This window comes from Rousettus aegyptiacus, unplaced genomic scaffold (assembly GCF_014176215.1).
Source record: "Rousettus aegyptiacus isolate mRouAeg1 unplaced genomic scaffold, mRouAeg1.p scaffold_m13_p_11, whole genome shotgun sequence".
In the NCBI taxonomy this organism is placed as follows: Eukaryota; Metazoa; Chordata; class Mammalia; order Chiroptera; family Pteropodidae; genus Rousettus; species Rousettus aegyptiacus.
In genome coordinates, this window is record NW_023416286.1 from 19,488,304 (window position 1) to 19,513,240 (window position 24,937).

The 24,937-nt window shown below is 32.1% G+C and overlaps 2 protein-coding genes across 3 annotated transcripts in view; one reads left to right on the plus strand and one right to left on the minus strand.

The window, feature by feature from the left end:
* RB1 (RB transcriptional corepressor 1) overlaps positions 1 to 24,937 on the minus strand; it is a 122,612-nt gene that overhangs the window by 38,564 nt on the left and 59,111 nt on the right. The window lies entirely within an intron of this gene.
* Positions 3,504 to 5,865, plus strand: LPAR6 (lysophosphatidic acid receptor 6). Its single transcript, XM_016165193.2, has one exon. It carries the CDS (start codon positions 4,347 to 4,349, stop codon positions 5,379 to 5,381), a length of 1,035 nt encoding a protein of 344 aa, XP_016020679.1. The 5' UTR covers positions 3,504 to 4,346; the 3' UTR covers positions 5,382 to 5,865.

Here is a 24,937-nt window from a genome sequence, read left to right on the forward strand (position 1 = left end):
AGTCCTCATGGGAATGTATACAACAGGGATCTTCAGAGAGTTCAAGGTCCACAGGTAGAGATCCTTTGCACTAGACTATCAAACTTGCTCCAACATTAGACCAAATTACCACATATAATTAGACTATATCGATCTATCAACAAACAACAGGTTTTCTCAGAACCACAATTTGACATTGGGTGCTTCTCTTGAATTGAGGCCCAACAAGAAATGGCCTATGTTCTGCCAGTAGAAAACAATTTGCGGTTCATGTATAAAAAGATTCACAATGTACTTCCGAGATGAAGGAAAGAAAGGTGTTTCCTTTGACACTCTGGAATGTTTTCTTTCATTAAATTAAAACTACATAATCCATTATGTTTTCCTTTTTTGTCTTGCGTCAAATGAGGCAGCTTCCTTTAGCCTACATTTTTGTTAAATCATTACATATACTGCCTTTCCCACCCTTCTCTCTCCCTACTAGCACTAGCTTTTATTCTTTTACTAATGTGTTATGAATTTGTGTTTTAGGATTTTTTTTCTGCTTTTTGAAAACATTTTTTTTGTGTTCAAAATGAATAATTTTTAGAATATTGAATATGACTAATGTTAAGAATAGTTTCATTTTTCTCACATTTAAAATTTTTTGCTATTCTAGAGACTTTCTTTTTTTACCTTTAAAATTTAGGTATTATTCACATATAATAAAATGCTAAAATATTAAGCATTTAGTTCCATAAGTTTTGACCATTTTAAAATTATAATCTGCTTTAAATTCTTTTCGAAAGCAAGAAGGGTATGTATAAATAAATAAGTAATTGATTCATTCATGAGTTGATCTGTGACAGTTTGGCAGGAGAAAACTGAAGAGTGTAAGACCAGAAATAAGAAGGCATTACACACAACTATCAAAGCCACAGACCAAAGCCAAGAGTGAATGGGGTTAGTCCAAAAAGGTGGCAGTAAGATTAAAGTGGGGACAAAATAAAACTCATATACTATGAAGGCTAGAAGTAGCTAGTAGGAAAAAAAGAAGAAAAAGGAAGAATGGCTGAAGAGCCCACTTTACACATTTGTTTATAGTGGTTGTTCAATAAAGGTTTATTTATTCATTCAACAAACATTATTATGACCTTTTGAATCAAGCATGGAAAAGTCAGATTTCTTGCCTCCTCAAGGCCACAGTTGTAGCTGAAATTTAGTCAAGAACTCAGAAGTTACCCAAATCCTAAAACTTCTAATGCTTAACCAACAGAATACTATTCTCTCTCAAACTGATAAAAATTAGTTACACAACTAAATGATTTAAACCATTACTGTGGTGATTAATAAAACATCTACTTTATAAGCTGATTGTTTCCTTGGTTTCTTGATGTAATTAAACTTTAAAAATGAGTTGCATAATGCGATTCACTAAATTTCAAATTGGTTGTACATGTTATTTAACCCCTTAAAAAATTCCATACAAGAAACAAGTTGATTCACAGGCTTAACTTTCAGAAGTGTACAAATCTTGCATTAAAATAAGTTTGGTCTGAGTCTACCAAATACAAAAGCACCTATTAAATGCACTCGATTCCCTGGATTTACTTAACTCCCTTTGTATGTAGCTACTCTATATTTTCAAATCTTAACCTAAAAAATGTTCAAGGTATCTAATTTCACTTTGATTCCTTAATTAGAAATCAAACTAAATATTTTGAAAAATCAAGCATTCAGTGATCTTCCCTGTTGAAACAGACAGCCCCTCTGCTATTACTCTTCCTCAGTAGAAAAAATTTTTAACAAAATTTAAGTTTATTGATATGATTCATTCATCAGTAAACATGTGGGTATCTACTAAGGGTCAAGCTTTGTGTAAGAGTTAGAAATATAAATTTATACTAATATACCAACAATAATAAAAAGCTTAATTCGACAAATAGTGATCTATCCATTTTTAAGCACCAATAACTCAAACATGAAAAAACTACAAGTGAACAGTTAAGTGAATAAAAAGTCAAGTGAATAACAATATGTGAAAGAATATTTTAATGTAGAATACATTTTTTAATTTGTTTGAGAAAATGCCATATTCGAAATGAAAGTAGAAGTAAACAAGGAGATATAACTGTTAATATTTCATTATTTAATGATGAGTAAATAAGAGATTATCAATTTGAAAATAGATTACTAAGAAACTATAACAAAAAAAAATTCCCCAATAAGAATACAAGTTTATTAACTACTCATTTTTTTATTACTCTTTACTCAGCTTTCTCCTATCTTTTAATATGAGTATACTACCTGTTTTTCTACACCAATGCGATACAAAGAAATTGAACCCTTTAAAGTTTAAAGTTTACTGATTTTAAGTAATATTCATATTTTTTGTTTCACTTGATAAATTTCCTAGTCAAAGCAATAAAAATAGGGGTGATTCATCAACAAACAAAAGTTGCTGAGTATGAAAGGTTAGTTCAAATTAAAAAGGTACAAAATCAGCATAAAATATACAGCACATTATATTTAAAGTAGCTAAGTAATTATAAAGGAAAATACCTTGCTCTTAAATTCCCTAAATTCTTTAACTGATACCAAAAGGAAGAGTTTCAGCTCAAATGGAACCAAACTAGAAATAACAACAGTTAAAACACAACTGGATCTAGCCTTTTCTGAAAAATGGTAATTTAAAATGAGAAAACCATGTGCTTCCAGAGGTTTTGATATCTTCAGTCCTTTAGGAAATAAATCTACATTCAACTACTCCCATCCCACATACTTTCTTCTTACAATTTCTTTTGGCTTTAAAAAATGAGCATACTTTAAATATAAATATATACAGAAACCACTCATAGGAAATTTTAAATAAAGACAAATTTGAACCATCGGAAGAAAAAAAGAATGTCATATTAAGAGTAGTTGAGGGGAGGCTGGGGGGAATGAAAACAAAATTCTTTTGAAAAGATGTAATTTCATTCTGTAAGTAAGATTAATACCAAACATAAACAATTCTGGTATTTATTTTTTTGTGAAAGTGGTAATTAAAAAATTGAAAGTGCTCTAAAATATTAACTCAACTTACAAGGAAAGAACAAAAAATGTTAGAAAATTGTTTACCAAAAACTAAAGAGATCCAGGATTGAAGCCACTCACAATCATACCAATCAAATTAAATCTCTAGGCACAATTATGGAAAACATAAGCCAAGAGTGGCAAAACTACCGTTGATCTCTCAAATTTGTTTTATACCTGAAGATTAAATTTCTCTTTTTTAGTCATTAAACATTTTTAAAATGCTGTATTACGATATCACTAGCAATTTCAATTCAAAAACACTCATATACATTTATTTCTAAAAATAAAGTCATATCCCAAATACAAAAGCAATCAACAAACAGGCTTAACACTGATTATTTTTTTCTCCTTCAATTATTACTATCAAAAAAATGAAAGAATAAAAAGAAAGAAAAGAAAGAAAACTCCCTGAGAAGTGGCCGTCATCCCCGAAGGCTTTCCCGCATAAAAAAAAAAAAAAGAGTTACTGGCCAGAAGTCTCCGTTAAACAGAGGCCATTTGCAAGCCTCCTAGGTATATTCTCAGCAGACATATTATCAGATTAAAGAACTGCAAACAAACTGGGCTGAAACCTTTCTTTGTCCAAGCCCAGCCTCTTCTTCCTGTGATGTCATATTACAAATCTAGCAAGCCTTTATTTTTCACTTCAGAGAAAGTCCACAGCACAATACAGCTTGAAACGGAGGAAAAGGCCTCTTTCAGCAAGAGCTAACACGCTAAGGAATTTATTTCGGAACATTTAAAGGATTCTTCTGCTTTTCACCATCTGGGATCTATTGCCTGAACTCCAAAAAGGAAAACTTCATTTAAAAGGAGCAAGAACTAAATAAGGCCAAATTGGGAATGTTTAAATCTCTGAAAATCTGCATTGAAAACCAAAATAAAATTGCTAACTTTAGCTTAAACATTTTGGAGCATAAAGAAACTTTAATTTTGGAATATCATCTTGACTACGGAAATAGAAGTTAACCAGACAAGTAGATTAATTGTCTCAGAACACGGCGTTTCTTTAAAATTTATAATCCAATGGGTTGGCTTCACTGACTGTGTTTTTTAAAGGTTGCTCGTTGGTTAATTAAGCCCTGGATTCACGGATTTTCTGAAGACTAGAAAATGAGACTATTTTCCTATTGAGGAGCCAAGTGGAAACTTTACAGCAATAAATTTGATGTTTCTTTGGAAGATTCTGGAGACAAGGGAAATATTTATAAAATCACCCAAAGAGCCAAAGAACTTTCAAATACATTGGAGGTTTTAAAGCGGTCACAATTTGAATACCAAAGGAGGCTGCTGCTGGACGTGCCTTTATAATGGTAAGCGGTAACAACTCCCACTGCTCCTATGATGACTCCTTTAAGTACACTTTGTATGGGTACATGTTTAGTATGGTGTTTGTACTTGGATTAATAGCCAACTGTGTTGCCATATACATTTTCATCTGCACTCTCAAAGTGCGAAATGAAACTACAACGTACATGATAAATTTGGCAATGTCAGACTTGCTTTTCGTGTTCACTTTACCCTTCAGGATTTTTTACTTTGCAACACGGAACTGGCCATTTGGAGATTTACTTTGTAAAATTTCAGTGATGCTGTTTTATACCAACATGTACGGAAGCATTCTGTTCTTAACCTCTATCAGTGTAGATCGGTTTCTGGCAATTGTCTACCCATTTAAGTCAAAGACTCTAAGAACTAAACGAAATGCAAAAATCGTTTGCATCGCTGTGTGGTTAACTGTGATGGGAGGAAGTGCACCAGCAGTATTTTTTCAATCTACTCATTTTCAGGATAATAATACCTCAAAAGCCTGCTTTGAAAATTTTCCAGAAGACACTTGGAAAACATATCTCTCAAGGATTGTAATTTTTATTGAAATAGTGGGATTTTTTATTCCTCTAATTTTAAATGTAACTTGTTCTAGTATGGTGCTAAGAACCTTAAATAAACCTGTTACATTAAGTAGAAGCAAAATAAACAAAACTAAAGTCTTAAAAATGATTTTTGTACATCTGGTTATATTCTGTTTCTGTTTTGTGCCTTATAATATCAACCTTATTTTATATTCTCTTATGAGAACACAGACATTTGTTAATTGCTCAGCAGTGGCAGCAGTAAGGACCATGTACCCAATCACTCTCTGCATTGCTGTTTCAAACTGCTGCTTTGACCCAATAGTTTACTACTTCACGTCAGACACAATTCAGAATTCAATAAAAATGAAAAACTGGTCTGCTAGGAGAAATGATTCCAGATTCTCTGAAGTTCAAGGCACAGAGAACTTTATTCAACATAACCTACAAACCTTAAAAACTAAGATATTTGACAATGAATCTACGATATAAGCTGTTTGAAATAAGAACCACTGGGACTTCACTAGGACAGAACCTCCAAGTTCCTTCAACTGTGAAAAGTTTTCCTGGACAACTACTTTTCCACCTCTGAAAGAAAATAAGCATGTGGACATTTTAAAGTTTTTAGTATAAAAAATAGTTGTATTCATTGTGTTAAACATTCAAATGTATTCTATTCTTGTATACACTCCATTTTATTTTTCTCAGCTGTTTTGATTTGTACCTTCATGTTCATTAAAAAAAAATCCCTAAAAGAGTTTTTCGAAGTCACTTTAGACTATTATTTAAGTCATGTGGTGACCATCTGTACTGTCTTTGAAGTTTTTAGTAATTTTATACTAAATGATTTACAAATATTAAGTTTCATTTAATATTTTTATTTAAAATATATCTAATTTCTATTTCGACTTGAACTAAAACTAGTAATCATGTTTCTTAAACTATAATAACAAATGAAAATGGAGAGTAATTTGAAACAATAAGTGTTTTGGGAGTATTTTTTTAAATACTTAAAAATGTAGTCTTCTGTTGAATAACAACATAGGAACACTGAGGATCTTGAACAGTTAAACTTACAAATATTAAGAATTGTTTCTTTGTGTGCAATTCATAAAAAGCAGATGCTATCTAACTATATAGTAGAGCATACTTTAAAATTACAATTTTGATCCACTCTGGCCATAATGGCACTCAATTTCACAATTATACCACGAAAATTGAGGAGGAAACTAACGATATGTTATTTTGCTAAGTAAATGTTTAAAAAAGTAAAATATCACTAAAAGCACATTTTAAAGGTATATTTATGTCACAATAAATAACTTGTACTTTAAGCATTTTAGGTATTTAAGTTAGAGAAACACCATGGATGGTGAGATAGTAAATATAAAAATATAACACTTGGCACTTAAAAAGTGATCAATATATATATGACTTCCCTTCCATCTTTTCACCATTTAAAGCTAAATAATGAATAACTGAAATAGTATCTAAAGTAGGCAAAATGTTACTGTATGGCAAAATAATTTATGGATATTTATAAATATAAAAGGTATTGCTTTGAGCTATAATTTAGATACGATGGACATACTACACTGACACTTTTTACTTTTCCAACATCTTTTTTTCTAATTCAAGCAGTTATACAAAGTTAACTAAAATTAATTTTTATTTGAGAAAAAAGACATATAATTAAATTCAGTGTTCAACCTATCTTATTTTTACATCTTAATCTTTCAAGTCCTGAATACAACTTTGGGCAAATACTCTTAAGATTTAAATTTTACTTTTGCTGTTCTTTGGGTTTGGGCTACAAGGATTTCAGAGGAATTATAGTCATTTGCTAGAGAAATGAAATATTTTCAATAAAATAAGTGGGGGATTTCTTTAGAGAGTCAAGTTTTCCTTTATATAAACCTAAAGCAAAATAAATTCTTAAAACAAACAAAAAAAAACTAGTGAAGAAATTTAGCATGGTCTTATACCCCAAGAGGATTATATATGCTGTAAATATGTTTTCTTTAATTGACCTTGTAGTAATTTCATTTGATATTACTCTTTGGAAAACAAATACATTTAGCATTCTAAACATCTATTTTTGAGTTCAAAAGCAAGTATCAACTTACTGATGTGGAGGATAAGGTTTGGGGTGTTAACAAATCTCAGAATTTTCCTTTGTTTAAACATCTCAGAGCAAGATCTCAAACTATGGATATTACTTTAAAATACAAGCAAAATAGTCATCAGATAGTTATTACTGCACTCACTGGTAAAATATTTGTTGCCTTCTTGTCAAGACAAAGATAAATCAACAGTTTTGTAAGATTCTTCACAAGGAAACACAGAACAGATAAAATTATTAGTTTTCTCATTTAGAACTTCAAATTCTGGGTAAATCTTACCTACGTGAACAAAGGAGTACTGAAGTTATTTACCTTTGTTAGTGTAGCACTTTTTATAAGGTAAATTATTTATTCCTAGGGTTTTCTCTTTCCCCTTTACCCAGAAAACCTGTATTAACAGAACTCTGAGAATTTTACTTTCTATTATCTGAAAGTAACAGTACCAAGCCCTCCCTCCCAAAAAACTGTGTCCAGTTTCCAATATCTTTATAAAAGAATAGATGGTGTAACTAATCTTCCTCTCTACATTACATGTTAACTCCCTTCAAAGAAACAAAATAAGGTGTGAAAATTTTTGAGGTGTGGAAAACAGCTTTCTAGCATCCTAATGATTGGTTCTGAACTTAGAAATGATCTTTTCTGAGACAATACCAACTAAGTAACTAGTTTACCAAAAGAATATATGAAATGCATTGTACATAATATATCCACAAAAAATTTAAAGATACTGAACATACTATTTTATCAAGGGAGTTTTGACTTTATATTGTACATTCAAAATGCTAAAAGTAAGTTTGAGATATAAATCTTAATTATAGACATTATATTTAAAGAAATAAGACACTGAGTTGAGAAAGTGGAAAAATTGAACATTTGCAAACTTCATCTCCCCAACTGAGAAACATTTAATTTATGAATGGTATGCAGCTAGTCAGACACTGAAGCAGTAGCTTTTCGGTCTTGCAGTTCTGGACCCCTGATAAACCAGGTACCTGGTCTTTTGTCAATATATTAAGTTACTATTGCCCACCCTCCAACACCCAAACTACTTTAGTGCATACACGCCAATCCAACCTGATGACATAAATGAAGGAAAATGTGATATGTGACCTTGTGCTCTTAGTTGTGAATGAATTTTTAATAGAAAATTATATAAAGTGCTTACTAGTAGATGAATCTTAAGATAACTCTAAAGTAAACTGTTTTTAAACAGTTCTTTTCAGCTAACCTGGAAACTAAATTACCCATTTCTAACAAGACTTCTAAGAAATAAATTCCAAATTAAAAAGGACTAATGGACAAACTTGACATAGAACATATTTAAATCAACCTAAGTATTTAATGATCAACATTATTTAATTAGCAAAATTTTCTAGAAATCAACATAAACATAATCCTAAAACCACCAATTCTCAAATTTCTATTTTATCTTTCTTCATCTTTCCTACCTGATGTCTGCTACCCATTTCTGACAGCCAATTTTATAAAAGTACAAAGAATATTATTTAAATAGGGTAATAGACCAAGATAATAAAAGAAATTAATTCCAGGTGAACTTCTTTACCAAACCTTTGCCTTTCCTCTTTCTCTCAAAAACATTTATTCCAGTAACTCCTTAAAAGGGTACAAAATTAACTCTTTAATCACTTTGTGCAATGGCAATGGCAAAAACAAAATCCAAGAGATAGGATCCCAGAAGTAGAGATTCATGAATTTAATAATCAATTTCTAAACTCAAAACTTGCTTTACTCATATAAACTCAATCAAATAATTAAAAAAAAAAAAGTATTGGGAATGAGGAACAAATATATACTGTATTCTTACAGCCAAGTTATATAGGGTGAATGTGCTGAATTCCATGACCTTCCTATGAAAATGGTTTCTGTAAATTCACAATTTAAAACTGAAAGAGCCTAGAATTCATCTGCAACAACTACTTCACCTTAGACTGAGGAAACTGAAGAACTCAGAGGCAATAAGTAATTAGCATAGGGTCATATAACGAGTTACAGTAGAGCCAGGATTAAGTATTTGGTTTTTCTCACATGTCTGTTTCTTTGAGATAACAAGGGAAGTAGCACATTCAAAGGCCCTATGGGAGAGAACCTGGTATACTGACAGGATTAAAACAAAACCAAAGTGGCTGAAGATGGAGGGCTGGAATCTTAAATGCACCTATTGGCCATGATAAAGCCATGTTGAGATCTGAGGAGTTGTGGAAAGTCCCAAAGGATTTCAAGTAAAAGGGGAGATATGATCTGATATAAATTTCAAAAAGATCCCTCTGAAGACAAAGATGCATTTGTCTTCAGCAAAAATAGAAAAAGAATAAAATTTATACTTATTCAATTGAAATTTAAATAGTTGTTCTTATCCTTTATTTTGATTATGTCCTTTCTCCCTTATTAAAATGGCTTTTCTTTTTTCAAATGATGGCAATGACAGATGGGAAGAATATTTTAATGTAATTACAATTGGCACAATTAAGTTAGTAGCCCTTGTGGAAAAATTTCTATGTTCATACACTGCTAGTAGGAATACAAAATGATACAATATTATGGCTGGAATTTGGCAATCTCTCTCTCTCTCTCTCTCTCTCTCTCTCTCTCTCTCTCTCACACACACACACACACACACTTTATCCTTAATCCAACATTCTCACTTCTAGGTACTTACCCTGAAGACAGACACACCTTCAATATGCACATAAAAATACATATGTACAAGGTGCAGCATTATTTGAAATTGTAAAAGAGTGGAAACTACCTAGATGTTTACGCATAGAAGATGAAATTGTAGTACATGTACATACTGTAGTACTATCAGCTAATAAAGAATGAGATCTCTGTGGACTGATAGCTAGAATGTATTGTTAAATGAAAAAGCGAATAAAAGAACAACAGTATGCTACCTTTTGTGTAAGAAAAAGGCAAAATAAGAAAACATACATATACCTGTTTATTTTAAAACACACACACACACAAACAATAAACTAAAAAACAAGGAATGGGGTGGGAAATGGTGTAGAAGGGATATCGAAGGTAATAACAACTGAGTGTAAGACTTTGGGAAACATGATAATATCGTACATCATGAAACCTTTTCTTTAAGGGTCAGACAGTAAACATTTTAGGCCTCCAGGTTATATCATCCTATTACAACTTTTCAGCTTTGCATTGCAGTGCAAAAAGAGCCATAGATGATACATAAATGAATGAGTGTGGCTGTGTTCTAACAAAACTTCACTTATAAAACACAGGTGGTTGGCCTGTGGGCTGTATGTGCCACCTCTTGTCCTACATAGTCAAACAAACAAACAAACAAAACCCCAAAATAAAGCCAAAAAGAATGGAAAATAAAAAAATAAAAATAAGCAAACCTTACAAGTACATCTTTATTAGTGGCATATAACAGGTCTTAATAATTATCTGTTGGATAAATGAACCTTAAAGTTCAATTAAAAGATGGACATGAGTTCTAGTTCAGGGCTTTTCTACAAAGCAGTATAATTTTAGTTAAGTCATTTAACTTTTGCATGTTGACCTATTCATCTTTAACTAAGGGTTTTGGACTAGATAATATGTAAGGTCCATGCCATGCCTCATATACTATGTTCCTCGTTCTTGACAGTTATAACTTTCATCCATTCCTTCCTTTCAGCATCCATTTTCACTACTGCTACCATGTTGTACTGGAACTATACTGCAATTACTCCCTCACTCAGCCTGCTCCTGCTTTCCTCCCTTCAACCTATCCTAGATAGCTCAACCAGACTCACCTATTAAATTGCCTTTTATACCGATTAATTTCCAGTTTTGAAAGCTGTCACATTGTCCATTGAATTAAAAGTCCAAATTCAAAGTTCAAAGTTCACCAAAATCTGGCATTTACCTACTCAATATTTTGTTTTCTCTTCTATCTCCCAAACAAGATAATCTCTAACTCTAAGTTGGTCTACTATTTACCCTGAGTTCACCACTCTCACTTTCTAGACTCAAGACATTCAGTCACGTGACACACCACTCACCCCTTTCCCTACCCCAGTCAATAAAGGTCACTCTTTTCCTCTTCTCTGATAATATCCTTTTCATTCTACAAGGCCCAGTTCAACTCCTAACCAAAATCTTTGATAATGCTTATATTCTGTATCGCTTATTTTGCATTTATTTACTGCCTTCATTAGTTATCTTTTGACATGACTATGTCTTATCTTCCTAACTAGACACTTTAAACTTCTTGAAGCAAGGGACTATATTTCGTACTTCTTTGTACTCTCTATAGCACCTAACATTTAGGATTGAAAAAGAGGGAGTAGAGAGATTGGAAGGAAGGGGTATAGAGTTAAGAACAAATTATATATTGTCTGCCATACAGAAGATTAATTTTTACTAACATCTACTTACTTATATAGTATCTACTCTGGATATTTATCAATGTAGTTCTAATCAATGTTTTAGAACTACACAGAAAAATGTAAAGAAACTAAAAATTACCTTTTGTTTCATCAAACCTATGATTCATTTAATTCTTCAAAAGCCCAAGGGGAAAAAAAGGCAAATTTTCATTTATCAATACTTCTCCGATACAAGAATTCAATTCTTACAATTATCACCATAATTCTTATTACTGATTTATCAACCTTAAACCATATCTGCTGAATCTCCAACATTTAGATGAGGTTATACATTTTTTAAAAATACTTTGTTCTTGAAGAAATTTTTTATATAGCTATCTAACTTCTCTTTTGGAGCAACTATCTTCTAGGCCTGCTGAATCCTAGGATTTTTTTCCCCCATTTTTTTCCTCTCTGCATTCCTGTTTCACTCTTTCTTAGATCCTGTGATTTCTCCTTTCTTGGATTTCTTTTCCATTTTGGTAAAGCACATTCTCTAGTAATTTTATCTTGAAAAGAATAGTCAAGAGATCAACTTTCTGAGTCCTTGCATGTCTGACAGCTGTTTCATTTTACCTTCATGTTTGACAGTGTCATTCAGAAATAGGATTCTAGTTAAGAACTGCAATGCTGATCTGGATCTTATTACCCTGTAAATAACTTACTACTTCTCTCTAGAAGTTTTTATAATTTCCTCATTTCCTTTAGAATTCTGAATTTTCACCAACATATATCTACATTCATCCATCCTGCTTGGTTCTGTATTTATGGGTCTTTTCCATTTGAAGCCTTTTGGCTTTCATCAGCTTCGGAAATTTTTCTTCTGTTACTTTTTAAAATTATTATTTTCTCTCCTCAATTTTCTCTGGTTTTTCATTTGGAGATGAATAGATTGGTTTTGAACTGAGGTGCCCCAAAACACCAAAACAAGGGCAATAAAACCTAGCAGCATAGTATAGTTAGTTAGATTTTCCTCTTAGGCAGAATCACCTCTCCTCCTATTTTTTTTTTTTCTTTTTCTTCAAGTCTGTGATGGAAGTTTAGATTTACCTCACTTTCTATTCTGCTTCTCTTACAGGCACCAGCAGGAAGTTATAGCTGTGTGTGTATACATACACAAAAGTTAGGGTGGGACCAAGCATCTATTTGTATAGTTTGTGCATTGCACAAAAGCACAAAGCTTCAGCCTAAACTACCTACCAAGCCTAGAGTGGCTGTGTCCAGGTGACGTCTTTTTCTAATTCCTTAGTATAAAAGTAGACACATTTTCCTGATTCTTATAGGCTGGCATGACTTTAGGTGGGGAACTGCTCCAGGTGTTTCATGGACAAGCTGTTCTCAGATTGCAGTTTTCAAAATGTAGGTGCCAGACTAGTAGTATTAGCATAAGCAGAAACATGTCAGAAATACAAATTCTAGGACTCCGGAAACTTTAGAGATGGGCCCAGAGATTTTTAATCTGTGTTTTAACAAGCCCTCCAAGTGATTCTGATGCATGCTAAAGTCTGTGATGGCAGACAGCACTTGAGAAAACTCTCCTGGTTATTGGTTGGCTCTCTGTACCTGCTACTTTACCTTAGAGACTAAGGCTCCCACTTCCGCCAGAGCCCTTTCCTGTGCGGATTCAGAGCTGCAGTTTTCTCTATTTTGTGGTATCCATCAATACACTCCTCATTTACTTTTTTTTTCTCAAAATTGAATCAATCCCTCAACTTCCCTCCGCAGTTTTCCCACTGTAGAGTCTCAGTACTGCTGAATTATACCTCCATTATACCTCTAGGGTTTGGGGAAGAAAGGAGGTAAAGGTATGTGGTCAGTGTGCTATTTTGAACCATAAATATTCTCATTTTTAAAAGCAACTGCACAGTCTAAGTTACACAAGAAAGTTATACTACATAAACCTTTTTTACTGATATTAAACAAATAATATGTATTGGCGAGGATGTGAAAACCCTTGTGCACTGTTGGTGGGACTTCGAACTGGTACGGCCTCTATGGAAAACAGTATGGAGGTTCCTCAAAAAACTAAAAGTAGATATACCAGATGACCCAGCAATTCCATTTCTGGGTATTTATCCAAGGAAAAGGAAAACACTAATTCAAAAAGATATATATACCCCTATATTCATTGCAGCATTATTTACAATAGCCAAAATATGGAAGCAACCTAGGTGTCCATTGATAGATGAACAAATAAAGAAGATGGGGTACACACATACAATGGAATATTACACAGCAATAAAATCTTGTCATTTGCAGCATGAATGAATCTAGAGGGTATTGTGCTAAGCGAAATTAGTCAGGCAGAAAAAAGATAAATACTGTATGTTTTCACTTAAATGTGGAATCCAAAAAAAATAAAATTAAAAAACAAACAAACAAAAATAGACTCACAGAAATAGAGACCAAAGGGATGGTTACCAGAAAGGAAGGAGTGGGGAAATGGGTGAAAAGAGGAAGGGGAATTTAGTCAATAATATTATGATATGTTTACACAGTGACAGAGGATTACTATAATTAATGGGTGATCACAATTGTAAAGTATGAAAATGTCAAATCACCTGAAACTAATATAACCAATTTAAGACTATATACCAATTATACTTAAATTAAAAAAAAAAACACAACAACAACAAAGAACACACCAAGGGCTTTTTCATCAAAGCAAATCCTTATATTATAAATATAACCTTCAAGTTAATTTTCTTTAAAAAAATGATAAATTTCTTACTATTTAACCAATTATTAATTGTTAACTCATATTTTAATGGGGCATAAAAACCTATGAATCACTTTATTAAAATTCTTTATTTTAAAATAAAGAACTTTAATTACATGAGAGTAAAACATTCGCACTTGACTATAATTTAGGCTTTTCAGGAAAAGAATTTTATGTATATTACTTGATGAAGCAGAAGCAGTTTATTTAAACAAAAACAAATATTATTTAAGACACAGAACTAAAAAATTACACCTTTTGGCCTACATGCCACACATGAAATTTCTGCTGATGGCCAAAATAACTGGTTTCAAAATTGTTGGCCAAAACTGCCAAATTGTCATGGTCTCATATGACTTCTTTAGACTGAAAGAGATATAACTTTATATAATCCTAGCTACTTAAGAGAAGGAAAAAATAAGGACATGTATTAAAAAAGAGAAACGGACATGTATAAATAATTTCTCTATAAAAGGTTATAGAGTTGTTCCTAGAGAAATAATTACAAAGGTCACAGATATCATTTTTGCATTGTCGGGGCAATTTTTATCCATCTTCATCCACCAAGGCCATTTATTTTTAATTTAAAACTGAATTGTACAAATGTCTACTTTCAGAAGACCCTGTTTCAATATGAGTTAGAAGAAGCACATAGTATTAAAAGTGTCCAATATGCCTATAACAGAGATAATGCAAACGTTTGTATTTTCAAGACAAATTTCTATTTTCAAGAATTTGGTATTAGATTAGGGAACCCTATGTTCATTTTTATGATTCAAATGTTAGTAACAGATCAGTCATCTTACTTGTCCATCTTTCTCATTTTAATGTTTAAAAGAAAAAAACCTGAAGTGATAAAACTTAAGCTATAAAAACCAGTATTACTTAATACATAAATGAAAACTTTTAGACAGTTAAATTATTTTAAAACATGGCAAAAGTATAATGATCAGATATTAAACTCTCTAAAAGGAAATGAACTTAAAAAAAAGATGGCAAGCCAGATTTTGTAAGTCTTTGAAGAATTCTTAAAGAGTATAATCAAAATCTTAAAGAGAAATCGTTATATTTACTGGAGGCAAGAGACACTGAAATTTAGCAAGAATAGAAAAGGTTTTTTGAAAGAGAAACAAATCCAGCTGTTTCCTATTCTTTACTTCCTTATGTTCTAAATCTAGCACTTACAGGAAGACACCAAAAATACTCTTGATATTTGGCTATTTCTGACAATAATGGAAAATACTAAGAACCAATAAATAAATTGATAAAACCACATATGCAAAGGCCACTAACTTGCACTTAAAAACTAGGCTGTGACAGACAGTTCAGAGTTTTAAAAACAAGCCATAAATATGTGGAAAAAATAAATGTCAAAAAGTTGGTTCTATTTTATAATTAAAGGTAAATGAACTTAGATGATTTAAGAATATTTGCCCTTAAGTGGTTCTAAAATTATACTAAACTCACTAATTAATAATAGACTCTTATGCTAGAAAATTTAGAAACTATATTAATTAGAATAGATACCTCATGAGATACTTCAACTCTTTGTTTCTTGCACACCCAAGTTCCAGAGCCCTTCCTCATTATTACAGTTAGGATAGGACTACACATTTAGAGATTGAAAATTCTAAGACTATATTCAAGTAATTTTCTAACATCATGACCTTGTAGAACACCCTCTGAACAAGCGTCCAAGTGCTCCCATACACATAGGTTAAGAACAGAGGATATTTCTCAGCTATTCTTCTGTAACTGCTATCTCCCTTCTTGTTTGTACTTGAATAATGAACTAACACTGTCCTGAGGGTAATTACTGACATGATTCATAACTAAAGCAATATAACAAATTCCAACTGCAGTGTAACACTGAACACTGCCCACATTTAACAATGCTGGAGTTTAGTGATATCTTTTATTCCTCGAACTTTTTCCATTTTGAAGGCAATGGGGGGAAGGGAGAATCTCGGAGAAAAAAGAGAAGTTCTACATACTTATAGCAACCCAGGGAAAACGGGTCCAATAGTGTTTAACTGTATTCCCAGTTCTCTGTTCTTAAGAAATCTCTGTATAGTAAAGGAGAGGGCATTACCAATTGTGATATTTCTAAAATGTACCATTCTCATAAACGTTCATTTATTCCTCACAATAACTCTGAAAGGTATTAGTATCCCCATTTTACAGAAGCTTAAGGAAACCTGAGCTATAGAGACATAACTTCCTCAAAACCACACTAAAAAAAGTTACATGACATCTCTAAACCTCAGCTTTCCTTATCTGTAAAATGGAGATAGCAATTTATTTCTTTGGAGATCTGGTGACTCCAAAGCCCAGGCACCTTCTCCTGCGGCATAGTGACATAAAGAGAGAGATATAAACACAGAGAAAACACAAATAAAAAAGCTAATCACAATGATGCATATACACAACAGTCAACTAATAACCACCAAGAGGCAGCACAGAGGTTAAGAGCCGTCTCTGGAACCCTATAGCCTGAGTTAAAATTCTGGCTCTGCCATCAACTTAGCTTTGTGGACAATGAAAACTTCCTCAATTTCTTGGTGCCTTGGGTTCTTCATCTGTTAAACAGTGAAAATGATAGCTTCTATTTCACAGGGTTGTGCAAAATAAATAACTTACCATATCTCAGCACTTTTAACAGTACCTATAACAGCACACATGCAAAAAATGTTATCTATTGTGATTCCTACAATGAAATGTCATAGACATAATCAAGGATCATTTTGCTGCAGGTCTGTATGATGACCAGGAACAATTTCAATGCACACCAGAGACAGCTTTTACAAACACTGCTTCCTAAAGCAAGTTTCTATGAGCTACCTAAGGGAATTTCTTAATTGTTGGCTTTTTTTTTTTTTTAACATCCCTGAATTTCTTTAGTCCCTGTGCGGATTCATGAACAAAGAGTATGTATAGTATGGGTGGTGGGGGAAAGGCACATGAATGGACAAGTCCACAGTGAACTCTAGCAATTTCTCACATGTCAGTATTCTGAAGATTAAAGAAGGAGGTAAATGCTTAATGAAAAGAAAGACTGAGGGATCAAACTTGGGGTTCAAGACAAGAAGGAGCTGGAGCAAAGGTTTAGATATGGTAAGATTTTGTTTAAAACCATAAACAAATCTAGATTGAGAACTTAACCTCATGTAAGTATTTAATACAGATTTGTATTAATTTATAAGTTATCTGAGTTTTTTTGGGGTTTTCTGTTTTTTAACATGAGGAACTACATTTAAAAACCTCTTAATGCTTCATTGATTCTTAACAATTATCAAGAGTTACTTTACTGAGCTTATATTCTTAGATCTTTTAAAGCAATCATTTACCCCATTTCAGTGGATAATTATTTCTGTGAACTAACTTATCGTTATTTTAATAGTATGTACTTTTTTTGCATATCTATTTTAAAATTCTCTCTAAATTAGTTTACTAGTAGAACACAAGGTCACTATCAAATATTTCTAAGATACTGTCCTCTTTTATTTTTGCTTTTCAGGCTTTACCATTTTTAATTCTTATGGAAGACTTTACACATACCTGGCATCTTTCATTAAAAATAGAGAAAACTCAGTTTTAACATTTCAGTTTATGAAAACAGACCTAGTTTTCCATTTCACCTTATTTTCATCCTTCCCTTCAATCTCCTTGAAGGATAACCCAAATACCTAATTTTATCAACCCTACATTATTACGGATTCTAAAAATACTTATGTTAAAATCTCACTTCTGAGAGCTGCCATGAATGAAACATATATATACAAATAGTACTTCCTTTTAAAATAAAGTTCACTCTTTTTTGTAATGTCTTCTTTTCATTTTTTCTTCCTGAGGAATATATTATACCAACGGCAATAGCCCACCGAAAAAAGGAGATTAACAAATGCTACCTTTTCCCTTTCCTATTACTAGCTAGCCCTTAAGCAAAATATCTACCTTTTTACTCAAGATAAAAAAATACATACATTATATTTTCACTTAGAATAAAATTAAATTTCTATTTATGCTGCTGCCTTTTATACTGTTCTATATGGTAGTATATGTATTATAGTGGTAATAAAAACAGTGTGAATGATTTAACAGAAATAATGTGGTACAATGAAAGGAGTACTTTACAGATATTCTGTGTTTCTCTTTCCTCATATTAGAAAACTAATATGCCTACATCTACACTGCAGAGTTAGTATAAAGAACCAAGAGAGAATTTCATATGAAAGCCCTGTAATATAAGGGCTTTACAGTAATCTAGCATCTGGCTACTCTAAAGAGTGGCCCACAGGCTAATAACATCAGAATCACCTGGGAGCTTGTCAGAAATGCTGAATCTCAAGCCTTGCCTTAGACCTACTTGAAAAAAATCTGTATTTTAACAAGATCTCCAGATGATTCTTATGGACATTAAAGTATGAAAAGCACTTCTAAACAAATAACCCCTTAACAAAAAGAACTTTGTCAAGTTAGTTGTGCCTAAAACCCTAAAGGACAAAGAGCATTTACAATAGTGTGTATTGATTAAATCGGCTTAGGAGTGCAACTTAGAACAGGTGTTGTGGACTGGTAAAACCGGAAACACCGAGGATAACTCACAGGAAAAGAGAGAGGAAAGGCAATAAAAACTAAAACACTAGGTATACAACACAATATTCTCCAGGGGCAAATGGAAGTCCAGTCCACAAATAATATATAATGTTTACAATGATGTCCCTAGCTCAAATGGAAAAAGTAAAATTAAATACCCTCTGTCGAAGAAGACAAGGAAGTGCATATTTTCTTTCAAGATTTCCCTCAAAAAAAATTTTAATTAGTGCACAGAGTTATCTGTTACATTAACTTTTGTACAATATTTCATTTACTAACAGAGCTAGCTTTCCATTTTTAACAAAATTAAGAACTTTATAACTTTTAAGACTAAATAAGTTTTAAATTAGTATGCATCTACCATTGCAAATGCTGGGCCATATTTTTCCTCCAATATGTCTCATTCCAGGCTTTACTAATTCCGTGTTTTTCTACATTTCTACACCTGTGCAAGTCTTTTCTCATCCATATTTAATCACTCCTCCCTCCATTGACTCTGCATTGACTCATAGTTTATCACAGTGATTTACTTTTCTCCTACATTTCAAGCTCCTTCAAGGCTAGGGGCTATTTTCCACATCTTTAGAAACCTCACAGGGGCAAGTACAATTCCTTAAAAATATCTGATATACAGAATATCAGATATGTCCAAGGAGAATTGGAAAGAACTCAGCTAAAGGAGACTAGAGTAATGAGACTTTTGTGTTACCTTTCTGAAAAATAATTTTTCTCCAACATTTTATAAATCATGAAGCAATCCAAAGCAATATATGTCCACATTCAGTAGTGGCAAATAATTCTTGCCATTTAAATATTTTTGGAGAAATATCAAATACTTGACTTAAAAGGGCCCAAACCTTTTGGTCAGTCTCAATTTACAAAGCAAGAAACTAAGACATAAAGACATTAACTTTGTACATAGAAGAGCTAGGACTAAAGCCAGGTCTTCAGATTCCATGTCCCATATTAGGCCATGATATCTGTCACTGGATAAGGTGGTTTACTCTCTGTCTATACTAAGTGTTTGAGAAATAGTGGAAGGAAGACTAGAAAGGTAAGGCAACACCAGATTATCACAACTAGAGTAGCGATGCTGAATTTTTCTGAATGGCAATGAGGAGCTATTATAAGTTCTTAGAAAAAGGAAAGAATGCTCTGTATTCAAGCCTTAATGACTTAAAAGGTAATGTAAAAATATAGATATTGGGAAGCAAAGTTGTATTTAGAACAAAATAAAGTAATTTCAGTTTGGAATGATGAAGTCAAATCTCCTAAATTACTTGAGAAGCTACTAGTTAGCTGTGGGAGTTAAGGGCAAGAAATTAAGAACACATTGGTCAGAGTGAAAGATAAAGCCTTAAGTATATTTTCAGAAGAAATTAGATTTTAAAAATATAAAATGTTTCCTTTTGCTGGCCTAAAGTAAATATATGGTTGTTTTAAATAACTCATGAGAGACTTTTAAATAACCAACATTTTTCATTGTAGAAGCATGGCTGCTGTATAAATATAACATGGCATCATATTCATTGTACATGTGCATATTTTTAAAAATGTTAAATATGGCTTAATCATCACCTTACAATTCACTCACCTTCCTGAAACACAGCTCTTAGTAAAATGAAACATTTTTTAAAAAAAAACAATGTGTAATGGTAAATACTAAAACCTTTGTGCAAAGTGCACCAGAGGTTAATGATCCACCCTACAAATACACACACCAGATATCCTTTGGGGCTTTTTCAAAGCCACAGGCTTTTCTCTCTTTTGTGTTCACTTCCTGTCAAGTTTGACATTTCAAAAGAACACTAAAGAAGTTTAAAAAATTGTTTATAAGCCTGTCAAAAAAGCTATTCATTACAACTGTACTGATGTATAAAATAGGCCTTCATTTAAAATTTGAAAAAATATCAAAAAAAGAAATAAAAGTGCTTTGGCCAAATATTTGTGTAATTGAATGAAGAAACCCGGTAATGTTTGGTGACTACAGAAAAATAGTATCACAGATTCCCATTTAATAAGTCAGCTACATTGGACAACATGTAAAGGAGACTCAACTTTGTTATGACTCATTAAAATTTAATACAAGGAAATAGTAACTAGTACTCTTAAGCTTTCCATATAATAAATTGTCCTCTTTGAAAACAGTATTAATCAGAAGATAGGAAGCATTTAATACAGGACCCTAAATATTATTTAAATATACATATATTTAAAATACTTTATGAATCACTAAACACTATGCATAACTCTTTCAAACATGATGAAAGAACAGAGACTAAATAACTACAAAATCAAACACCATAAATGTAACAATAGTTTTTAGACAATGAACAATATGAAGCAGAGGACAGTAATCCCTGAGGGAAAGAAAACAAGTGGTGAACCCCACCACTGCCTCAGCTCTCTACCTGGAGAGAGTTTCGAAGCTACAGTGCAGGGAGGAGAAACTGAATTAGAGCCTAATGGTCTCCTTGGTTGAAGACACAGAGTTGAAAATTACAGGAAGCCGAGGCAGCTAAAAACAGATGGACAGAATACCAAAGAGTAACACAGGAAGGAGAGAGCTGCAAAGACAGAGCTATAGGGGTCTGCGGGTGGTTACTCTCAAGACTTCAGCTGAGTACAATCAGTGCATTCATGTGAGGAAACTACCCAAAGCCAAGAAAAGAACCATTGGAAGAAGCAGAACCATTCTAGGAGCTGACACTGAGCCAGGAAGAGTTCTGATTTCCACCAACCAGAGTGGAAAGACCTTGTGATATATGGAACATAAGGAAGAGTTATCAGAAGGGCAATGCCTCAATAAGTGGGGAAAAATTAGTCACCAATTAAAAACTCCTCTGGCTTTCTCTAAAAACAACACTGTTTCCAAGTAACTAAATTGTGTGCCAAAACACAGCTCAATAATAGCGAAAGGAGTATGAAAATATCCAGGAACCAGTAAGGTAAAATTCACAATATCTGGCATCACACAAAAAAATTATATAGCAGGAAGAAAAAAAAAAGCATAAAAAATATGACTCTTAAAAAAGAAAAATATCAGTCAATAGAAACAGATCTAAAAAGATATAGATGTTGGAATTAGTAGACAGATTCTAAGAGTTATTATTAACTATATTTCATATGCTCAAGAAGGTAAAGAAAAACACAAACATGTTAAAAAGAGGTAGGGAAAAAATAAAAAAGACTCATATCAAACTTCTCGTGATAAAATATATATAAAATACATTAGATAGGATAATAACATCATAATTAAAATGCCAAAGGTAAAAGACAAAGAGAATCTTAAAAGTGCAAGAGAAAAGCAGTTAGTTGCCTACAAGGGAGCTCCCACAAGACTGTCAGTTGATTTCTCAATAGAAACTTTGCAAGCTAGAGAGAGAGATTGGCACGAAACATTCAAAGTGATGACAAGCAAGGACTTAAAACCAAAAAAAAAAAAAAATTCTCACTGACAAAAGCAAACAAAGAATAAAAGCAGTGTATTAAGAAACAGTAAATCTGGTACAAAGGTTAAAAGGCAAAGATAGAAAGATCTTGTGTAATTACAATAGTAAATTAAGGGATACACACACACAAAAACTACGTAAAAAATTTCAAAAACATAAATGTGGAGAGGGTGAGTAAAAATGGTAGTGATTTTAGAATGTGTTCAAACTTAAGCAACCATCAACTTAAAATAGACTGCTATAAACATAGCTTGATATATATAAAGCACAAGGTATCTACAAACCCAAAATCTGCAAGAGAAATACAAGAAATAAAGAGAAAGGAATCCAAACAAAATGGTACAGAAAGCCATCGACATACAAGCAAAAGGAGTATGAGAATAAGAAAAGCACTGAGAACTACAAAAAAATTAGAAAATAATTAATAAAATGGCAACAACTACATACCTATCAATAATTACTTTAAATGTCAATGAACTAAATGCACCAATGAAAAGATGAATGAATAAAAAGAGTGGTACATACAATGGAATATTATTCAGCCATGAAAAAGAATAGTCTTACCATTTCAGACAACACGGGTAGACCTAGAGGGTATTACACTAAATGAAATGTCAGACAGAGAAAGACAAATACTATTCAATTTCATTTACATGTGGAATCTAAAAAATAAACAAACAAAACATAAACTCATAGATACAGAGAACAAACTGATGGCTGCGAGATGGTCAGGGGTTTGGGGAACTGGGTAAATAAGATCTAGGTATTAAGAAGTACAAATTAGCAGTTACAAAACAGTCACAGGGTTGGAAAGTACAGCTTGGGGAATGTAGTCAATAATATAATAACTATATATGGTGTCAGGTGGGTGCAAGACTTAGAGGAATCACTTCATAAGTTATATATATGTGTCTAACCACTATGCTGTATATCTGGAACTAATATTGAATGTCAACTGTAATTAAAAAATAAAAAAATATCAAATATTAAAGAAATACAAAGATATTCTACCATTAAATTATTTGGGAAGGGTAAGTAGCCCTTTGATTAATGTTTCCCTAGGTACAACACTATGAATATATTCTTATCAATCTATGTTCTTATTAATCATTAATCTTACTAATTAATGAGAAAATCTTGTGACAGAATCAAAAAACTATGAAATTTCCACTGATTCTTGATCTAGGTGTCAGTAACATGGATGTGTTCAATTTGTGAAAACGTCATAGAATTATAATGTGATATAATATTCTTTTCATTATATACATCACAGTTCAGTTTAAAAAAAAAGTAAAAGTTTGTGAAAGCTCAAATATATCTATAGTATGTCCCTATTCTAAAATGTCAATTATTCTCACAGGAAAAAGTCACAGTGTTCTATTTGTGTGGCACGAGTTAACTTCACTATTCTCTCTATGATTTAAAAAGCAATGTGATTTTTTTTTTTAAACTCGCACATTAAAAACATGACAGGAAAAGTCAACTATAATATCATCCCTCAGAAATACGACACAGACTTTAAAGACAAAGGTTTATTACCTCCACAGCATCCTATTATTAACAAAATGTATTATTTCCAGACTTTGGGCATGTCACTTTTTCTTTAAAAATTCTCAGAAATAAAGAAATATTGTTTAGAATCCTAAACACTATTAAAAGGACTAAACAGGCTTGAGCACAAGCAATTTTAAACAGTAAATATCTACTATATCCTGTACAGTTTTCAGAGTCCATGTGTTTTCTGTATCCTCACAATGTTGACCCCAATGTAAGGCATACAGCAGAAGTGTACTGATGGAAACTAATTCTCTAAAAGAAATGTGAATATTCATTTTCAGATAATACAATAAATGTCTAGATTTCAGTTTCTACAAGGAGAGGGCACATCAGCCTCTTTTGAAAAGTACTCTCTACTTATTTTATTCATTTGTTTATCTATCTATTTTGCTACTTTCTTTCAATCCCTCAGTTTCTGAGTTTTCTCATAACTGCTCCTTTTCTTATAAAATGGAAGCTCCTGTATAAAGGAGTTACTAAATTCAATAATAGCAATGCAGCGTCTTTCTATAAACTTCCCCGACTTTTCTCCTTTTCTATCCACTCTGTCTATATGGAAATACAAGAAAACAGACACAAATCATCTCTTAGCCAGTAAGTTTTTAAAACATTGAAAAATTAAAATGAAGGTTACATTTACAGATTAGGATTCTAAAGTATTACTCTTTACTGTTTCATTGCCATTTCTATACACTGGTATGAACAGAAAAATACAAACTTAGTATGCAACGTAGTTTCAAAAGAAAAAGAAACCAACTCTATATTAACTTGCAAAATTGATAATTCACAAAGTTTTACTCAACTATGCAGATTTAAAGAGAATAACAGAAGAATTTCAAACAAATATTTTATTATTACTACATAGAAAGTGCCACCTTTATTAAAACAAAACCTTATCAACAGTTTATATGCCATAAATAAGGTATCTAGAGAATCTGATTTCTGCCCTATCTATAACACTATAAACAATAACTATAATTGAACAATAGTGTAGATTTTTGGACTACCTTTAACAATAGGACACAAAAATTCAATAAATTGAACTAAAAAACTGTACTTTTAAAATCATCTAAAATAGGATAATCTCAAAATTTTTATTTTATTGGAATTTAAGAGCAGACATTTAAATTTTCAAACATGAAATTGCTCATATACTCTTTAAAACTTCAGCTTTGTTTTAAAGTGCTATCCGTTAAGAAAAGCTTTT

Excerpts from the sequence above, each read along its gene's own strand:
- LPAR6 (XM_016165193.2), top strand. The coding sequence starts at position 4,347 with ATGGTAAGCGGTAACAACTCCCACTGCTCCTATGATGACTCCTTTAAG.